General features: G+C 56.0%; 1 protein-coding gene across 1 annotated transcript; it reads right to left on the minus strand.

Annotated features, from left to right (window-relative positions):
• Positions 1-272: 272 nt before the first annotated feature.
• On the minus strand, positions 273-6898 carry CUNH9orf50 (chromosome unknown C9orf50 homolog). The gene is given in 7 exon segments (XM_088018959.1): positions 273-487; positions 795-969; positions 1149-1314; positions 2907-3019; positions 5627-5740; positions 5844-5934; positions 6433-6898. Coding segments are annotated over 7 exon segments (1188 nt in total). The 3' UTR covers positions 273-424.
• Between the last annotated feature and the right edge of the window lie 1684 nt (positions 6899-8582).

Raw genomic sequence — 8582 nt, forward strand, 5'->3', positions numbered from 1 at the left:
AAGACGGAAGCTGGGGCCGGGGCTCGGGGCTCAGGGCAGGTGCCTGTTTCAGGTGTGGGTTGATCTAGGTTGACAGAAGCTTGGTCCCAGGTTTGAAGTGTGGGGCAGGGCCTCCCCCTTCCCAGAAGAGGGGTTCACCTGGAACAAGTCCTAGCCCCTGACGATGGCTTGCCCCCACCCCTCAGCCTCATCCCAGCCATGACTTTGTCCTCTCCCCCTCCTTGATCCAGGACCCCTGGCACCTAGAGAGGCTTGTGGGGTGAGACGTGGTGGCAGGTCCCAGCCATCTGGAATGCATGTTTATTTGTGGGGTGAGAAAGGCCTCTCTTCACCCCCTGGCCCGCGTCCAAGCCCACGGGCTTGGGCTCCAGCAGACATTCACCTGGGAGCCTCCTGTGGTGTCATGGAAGGCAGGAGGCGCTGGTTAGCCCTTAGGGCATCCAGGCTTCAGGACGGTGTGCAGCACCAAGCTGGGCAGGATGGATTCCTACAGAGACCAGGAGGACCAGCTGGAGGCTGCGGGGTCCCTCTGGGCCGGAGACGTGGCTCCCTGGGCCCAGGGGGATTCTATACCCCAGCCCAAGGGGGCAGGCACGGGGGTCAGCCCCATTGTACAGATGAGGGAATGCAAATGCAAAAAGCCCCCAGTGCTTGCAAGTATGGGGCTGGGAATCCAAACCCAGCTCAGAGCGAGAGCCCAGCCCTTAGCCATGTGCAGGGAGGCTTCACCTGGTACCCCAGCCACCCCACTGGGCAGGGGTTCTCCGGGTGGCTGGCTGTCAGCAGGTACTCACCAGCTTCCGGCTCTAGGAGCAGGGCGATTTGCCCTCCTGCCCCAGGATGTTGTCGGTGTCCAGCAAGGTTTGGAGGTCACCTCGTGGCCTCTGTGTGGTGGCCCTGGGGATGCAGGGCAGGCTGCTCTTCACGGAGGCATCCTCAGAGAGGTGACCCGGTGGCTCCTGGATGGGCCTGAGGGGGACAGGAGCCTGTGAGCTGCAGGGACCCTGAATCCCACGTCCATCCATGGCTGGCAGGGTCCTCAAGGCTGCGACCCTTGGCCTGCCTGCTGCTGGATGGGGTGGTCTACAGGGTGAGGAGGGGGTGCCTGGCAATGCCTATGAATCCTGTCCCCTTCCCCAAAGCCTCACAGGCCAGGGCAGTCCCAGCCGAACGAGATGTTGGCCATGGCCTCCTCCTTGGCCCTGGGGCACAGGGCTTTGGGCGAACTCTCCAGCCATCTCCCGACACTCCCGAACACCCCTTCTGATGTCATTGACTGCGGAGCTATCCCATTCTCAATGGTACCCTGCCGGACTGGAGGAGAGAGAGCTCCAGTGAGATCTCTACCTGGGGCGGGGGTGTACCAACACCCCCACTCTCCCCTCCTCCCTCTCTGGCAGGCAAGGCCGGGCACAGCCCTGTCTCCATGGCAACCCAAGGCTCCCCAGTGCCTTATGGCTGTCTCCAGAGAAGGCTCAGGTTTTAAAACTATCTTGCGTGACTGTTTCTGCCTTTACCACCCAAACTGTGCCCCCCCCCACATACCCACTCCTACTGCAGGCCCAAATGGGCCTTCTTTCCCATAGTGGGAAGGCCAGTCACGCCACCGTGGAAATTCAGAGACAATGCTGAGACTCCCGCAGGAATGGAGGGGTTAGGACTCTTCCCTGCCCGATAGCTGCCCTTCCGGCTGGTCAGGGGCCCCAAGTTCCCCAATGGCTGCCTCCGGATGGAAAGGGCTGGGAAGCAGTCAGCCGAGAGAGCCCCACTCTGGTGCCCTGGGATGTGACCACAGCTCCTGTGGCCACTGGGCCCCAAGGAAGCTTCTCCTGAGCTAGCTAGCTGCCATTCCCATGAAACGGTTTCTCCCTGGGAGCACCCCAGCCTCTCTTCTCGGCTGCTGTGTCACCTGCTCTCGGAAGCTTTGGCTTCCCCGTCAAACAACAAGAAGCTGGACAAAACTGCAGCTTCTATTTCCAACTTCCTATGACCCTAAGGGGCCTGGGTAGGGTCCCTCCTGAATCAGCAAGGATCCTGGATTTTAGGGCTTTACCCACAGCTAGGCTTTGGAACAGCCACGTTTCCTGAAACTGCACACAGTACTTGGTCAATAAATAGATGCAAGCTCTTGGAGGCCCTGGGGCTGCTAGCTCCTGAGAAGTGAAGAGGCTGGGCTGATGGAGAGAGGGGCGGGGGGATTGGTAAAGGTTATACCAGAGCAAGGACACGCATTCTTCCCACCTGCTTCTTGACACCCACTTCAGAAAACACTGGAAACTGTGCCAAAGCAGACACCACCACATCCATCCCCAAGGAGCCGAGGGCAAACTTCCATCTCAGAACCCGGGCCTGGTGGTTCCTAGCTTCTTTGCTGGACCAGCCAGTGCCAGACTTCCCCAGAGAGAAGGTTTGATCTTCTGGACCTTTCTGGGCAACTCCTCAGCCAGGCACGCCTTCATGGATATGGGAAGAAGATGCTTTAAGTGCCTTGCCACCTGCTTCAGCCCCTGTAGGCCATGGAGGGGGCCAGACGTGGGAGTCGGGAGGCTGTGTGTGTGTGTGTGTGTCTTCCAAGGTGGGCAGCTGTGGCACGTGGGAACCCGTGGCAGCAAGAAAGTCTTCAGTGGTGGCCAGGCCTGGGCAGCCATTGTTTCCTCCACTGTGACTGCTCCCCGGTGCCACCCATGTTGGGACACCTCTGCGGGACCTCGGACCCTCTACTTGGTCTTCGAGGCCCTCCTGACACTTTCTGGAGAAGCCAGTTCGGGCCCCTTCTCGGCAGAGCCAGTGGATCCCTAGCCTCCGCAGGCTGGCCCTTACTCCCAGGACCCAGGGCCACAGTCTCTGCTCTCTGGGCTCCAGGCTGGAACTTTTGAGTCCTGGGGCGCCCCGCCCCATCTGCTTACCTGCACAGCTGCGCTCCCAGTAGCGGAGCGCCGTGTCCCGCAGGGTCTCATTGGCGAATCGCACTCGGAAGGGGCAAAACCGTCTGCACTGTCCTGAGCCTGCCCCCGAGGAGCTGTGGGTGAGCACAGCCTTGAGCTTGGGGGCCTGTGCACCGTGGGGCCTGCTGAGAGAGACGAGAGGGGCAGGGGAGGGTCAAGGCCTGAGCCCCCAGCCCCACATTCCACCCCAACAACACACGTCCACTGGACCAGCGCTCGCTGTGTATCCTGACACCCACAGTAGCTGGCCTCTTCTGGGAGTACCTCATGCCTGCCAGGCAGTGGATCATGCATGCAACACGCATCAGCCCGTTACACCCGCACAACCGGGGAAACATGACTGTTATTCTCATTTTACAGATGAGCAAACTGCGGCACAGAGATGTTTTGCAACTTGCCCAAGGTCACGCAGCCGGTAACGGGTAGAGCCAAGATTTTTTTTTTTTTTTTTTTTTTTAAGCCAAGATTTGAATCTTAGTTCCAGAGCTGGCAATCCTATATATCAAGCAATTCAGCAGAGGGAAGAAGGATATGAACTTGAGCGTCAAGAACGCCTGGGTTTCAACCCTAACTCTTTTAAGCCTCAGTTTCTTTATCTGTAAAATGGGGATCATCCTTGTGCCCACCACATGGGGTGGCAAGATGAAATAAGTGTGTGGTGCCCAGAGTAAACATCTCTGACTTCAAACTATTCTTATAATCAGTCTCAGCTACGCCTCTACCCATGCACGTGAGTTTGGGCAGACCACACTCGAGTCCTCCATTTTGCAGTCTTCCCCGCTCAATTATGTATTATATAGTGTAAGCATGATAATAGCCTCCTTCTAAGAGTTTGGTAAGTATCAAATAACTTATGGGAGGCATCTAGTACAAGGCCTGGCATGGGGCCCGCGCTCAGTAAAGGGCATTCTGTTATTGTTACATTTATTAATTTCAGCCTCAAGGGCAAGGCTGCGGGAGGCCCTGCTTGATCCATCCATGGCTCTGTTATTCAGAAATGCCACGTTCAACCTTAAGGGCACACGTATTGATGTATCTGAATCCATTTATCTGACTACATCTTTATGTCTGTGCGGACACGTAAGGGGTACTTTCATCAGCCCACAAAAGAGCCAGGCAGCCGGGAGATGTCCCAGACCTAGTGAGCCAACAGTTAGTTGTCTGCTTATCAACCCCTGGTCTGTGCTGGCCTCAGAGCTAGACACAGGTGCGCCCTGGCTCTGCCCAGGGGACTGAGATCTCAGCTTCTCCTATCAGAGGCTGCTGGAGCCCATTCCCATCCACCCTGGTGTCCCCTGCAGGGCCTACCAGGGAATCTCACACACCACGAGGTGCTCAAGTATTAGCTCTTAAATGTGAAACACCGTGACTGCGTCCACCCCTGCTGTTTGTCATATTTGAGATAACGAGTTCCATACTTTTATTTATTATATCTTGTGAGACATAGTGTGTTTATTTGATTGATTTAAAGTTCCTGGCTCGGCAAATGTGTTTCACTTCTGGCACCTTCTCTGAGCCATCGGTGGTGTCGGCCTGGAGCACTGTGTCCAGAAGGGTTCGAGGCCCAGTGGCGGGAAAATGCTGGGATCGAATAGTACTGTCAGGCATGGGTCCAGAAGGAGAAGGAATGGCATGTATGTTGTGTATTTACTCTCTTTGGTCTTAAAAACCCATGGGCAATGCTCTTCACCTTTCACCTCGGTTTAAGCCTGTTTATGCTGAAGGAGTTTTTTCTGCATTCTTTTCCCCCTTCATTAGAGCTATGGCATCGAGGTCCAGGTAAGCTCTAATGCCCAGGCTCTTCTCCTATCTCCATCCCTTATCTCATTTCCCCCGATATCTGACATATAGCAAAACCTAATAAAAGTTAGAGGAAGAAATGGACGAATGAATGGTGGGATGGGTAAAAAGATGGAAGACTGGGTGGGTGGGTTCGTGGATAGATGGACTCCTGAATGAGTTAATGAAAAGGTCTGAATAGAAGGACTGGATGTTAGGAGGATGGGTAGATGTATGGATGGTGGATGAATGCCTCTGTATATGGCGAGTGTGTGGACTCGTAGATGGCTTCATGACAAGTTATAGATGGACAGTGCCCTGGATTTACAAGTGCATGGAAGGATTTGTAGATGACTGATCATTGAATTCATGGACGGGTGGATAGAATCATCAGAGTTTCTGGTTAGAAAGATGACTGGCTAGATGGATGAAGGGATGGATGGAGAGATTCCAATGGATGGGTTGTAGAAGACCTGGTTCACAGAGAAGATGTATGCAGGGATGGATAGGTGAATGGGAGCAGGAATATCTGAATGGATTCATGGATGGATTATGAATATGTTGGCAGAAGACCTGATGAATGGGTGGATGGATTCATAGATGTTGATGGATAATCCTTGGATAGGTTGGGAGGAGACCCGCTCTGGGATAGATCTATGTATTGATAGGTAAGTGGATAGACGGATGGATGGATGGATGGATGGATGGATGGATGGATAGATGGATGGGTGGATTCATGGATGGTTTATGAATGGTTTGTCAGAAGACCTGATTCACGGATGGACACATAGACGGATGTACAGGTGGACAGATGGATAAATTCATGGATGAGAGACAGGAGGAAAGAAAAGAAGAAATGCTGTTTCTCCCCAGCCCCCTACCTCCAGTCTCCTGTAACTTACTGGTTGGCCTTCCTGAGGGTGAACTGTGAGTGATCTCTCCTCAGGGTCCCCAGGGCAGGTATCTGATGGAGCAAAATCTTCTTAAGACTATTCTGGAAATACCATGACTGGCCCCTTGAAGACAAACAAGCCACACGTGGCATGAGTGGTCAGGGTCCCCCATCCTCAGAGCACTGTTGGCAACCCTGTCCCCACCAGTGGGTAACTTGACACTTACCGCAGGTCTGGAAGGAAGGAATCGTGGGGACACCGGAGGGAATGGTGGCAGTGCTCTGACACACTCCTTTTTGGTTGTGATGCTGAGGGTGCTGGGAGCCAGGAGAAGGTGGAAATAGCTATATGAGCCTTCGCTTGGGGACAGTCCTTACTAGGCTCTTTTTTTTCTTTTTTAAGATTTTATTTATTTATTTAATCGACAGGGGAGAGAGAGAGAGAGAGAGACAGAGAGACAGAGAGACAGAGTGAGAGGGAACACAAGCGGGGGGAGTGGGAGAGGGAGAAGCAGGCTTCTAGCCGAGCAGGGAGCCCGATGCGGGGCTCGATCCCAGGAGCCTGGGATCATGACCTGAGCCGAAGGCAGTCGCTTAACCAACTGAGCCACCCAGGCGCCCCTAGGCTCTTTCTAGTTATAGGGCCTTGGGTCTCAGTTTCCTCAACTGTACAAGAGGGGGTTTGGTAGACCCGCCCTCGAGGGGTCGTTGCCAGGGCTCTGCCAGGCCTGCTCCACCAACAGTAGCTGCGTTCATCCCGGAAATGACTCCGCCCCGCCCTTGCCCCGCCCCCTGGGGTCCCGGGCGGGGCCTCACTCGGAGGCCGGGGTTCGGCGCGCTCTGCCCCCAGCTGCTGCAGGAGCTCCCGGCACTTGCCGGGGAGGAACTTTCCTAGGAGGGCGCGCAGGGTGGCCGCGCCCCGGCAGGAATCCTCGCGCTCTCCAGGCCCCGTGCGCCGGGGTGCGGGTTCCCGGGGCGCACCGGCCAGGAGCAGGGGCGGCAGCAGGAGCGATCTCAGCCTTGTCGGGTTCTGGGCCAGGGTGGGCAGGGCGGGCAGGCGCGGCGAGGGGCTCCTGACGCCCAGCCCCAGCTCTGGGTGCGAGGAGCCGCCCGGCCACCACGCGCCGCCGCCCTCCGAGGCCCTCAAGCCGCCGGGGAACCCGCGGAGCTGGGGCGGGGGCAGCCTGGGCAGTAGCGGATCTTTCCTTCCGCGAGCGCCGTCGCGGGGGAGCCCCTTGGGCGCCACCTGTTGGGTCCCGGGGTTGGGGGGACGCCGGGGCATGTCTGGCCCTGCGCTCAGCTCAGGGCATCCTCATTCCAGTGGGGCGGGGGCTGCCGTGCGAAGTGAAGAGGAGGGCATAGGCCAGCCCCCAGGCCATAGTGCCCGGAGGGGGTGGTTCCTTGTGGTTTGGGAGTAACACCACTGCCTCGTCAGGCAGCGAGTGGCTTCAGGCCAGACCTCGCTCAGCCTCTGTTTCCTCACCTGCAAAATGGTCACGTGAGAGTACACACCTTTCTGCGTTGCTGTGACGTTTAGAGGCGCGAGCGCGTGTAAATGGCATAGAATAGTGCCAGGCACGCTGTACGTGCTCAACGAAAGGCTAGCTGCTATTACTATTGTTGTTATTATTATTTTAAAATTATTATTACTTAGGGGCGCCTGGGTGGCTCAGTTGGTTAAGCGACTGCCTTCGGCTCAGGTCATGATCCTGGAGTCCCGGGATCGAGTCCCGCATCGGGCTCCCTGCTCAGCAGGGAGTCTGCTTCTCCCTCTGACCCTCCCCCCCTCATGCTCTCTATCTCTCATTCTCTCTCTCTCGAATAAATAAATAAAATCTTTAAAAAAATTATTATTATTTAGGATTTAGTCTGAGTCCCACTACTTACTAGCTTTGCAACCTTGGACAAGCCAATTGATTAACTTCTCTCAGTGCCCTTATCTGTAGAATGGGGTTAACAGAGCACCTGCTCCCTTGTGACTTAGCCCACTGGAGTGTTCAAGTCCTATTATGCTATTAGCACTCCCCTGGGAATTAGGAAACCTGGAACCAGCTCCAAAGGAGAGACCTGCCCAGTGGTTGCCCAGTCCTGCTGGGGCCTCAGGGCCCCTTGGGTGGAGAGCTTGTTGAAAATACAGATGCCCCAGATTCTGACTCAGTAGGTCTGGGGTGGGGCCAAGACATATATTTTCTTTTTTAAGATTTTATTTTTAAGTAATCTCTACCCCCAACGTGGGGCTCGAACTCACAACCCCGAGATCAAGAGTGGCAAGCTCTACCAGAGCTACTCAGCCAAGAGCCCCAAGACACATATTTTTAACAAACGTGCCCTTTGGGAGACAGAGCCCCACACTTGCCCCCAGCTTCTGACACTGGGGGGTCTTGGAGCCTGCTTCCTCCCTATCGCACCCCACTCCCAGATTGTTTCAGCTCTGAGCTGTCTCCTGGTGTCACACTCACCGCAGGGGGCTTCTGGGTGGGTCCAGAGAAGGTCCCTTGAGTTTAGAGCCCCCTAACCAGTGGGCTGGTCCTTGGGAGACCCCATCTTCCCAGCCTGGTCCCTCTGCTGGACACTCCCTGCTGCCTCCTGGGCCTCTTCAGGGTCATTGCGATCCGCCCCTCACCCAAGGCCATGGGAGGAACTGTGGGCCTGGAGACAGAAGGTGGGGCTTTGTGCTCAGGATGTCAAGGCTGCACTCACAAGGGGGCGGTGGGACCCCCGACAAGGGCAACCAGGCCCAAGCCAGGGGCAGAGGGCCCGGGGTCCCACTCCCCTCTCTGGGTCTGCGACACCCAGGTGGGTCAAGTTTGGGCTGGGCAGCTCTGGAAGTACAGCAGTAAGAATGCAGTGGGCCTGGAAGGGAACTGATTTCAAATCCAGGCTCTGCTTCCGTTTGCTACACAATGCTGGATGAGTTTGTCCGTTCTCAGGGCTCCATCTGGGACTCTCGGCTGGGAGGAGGCAGG

This window comes from Eumetopias jubatus, unplaced genomic scaffold, assembly GCF_037043125.1.
Source record: "Eumetopias jubatus isolate StellerSeaLion01/CBP00866 unplaced genomic scaffold, mEumJub1_p1.0 scaffold_15, whole genome shotgun sequence".
NCBI lineage: Eukaryota > Metazoa > Chordata > Mammalia > Carnivora > Otariidae > Eumetopias > Eumetopias jubatus.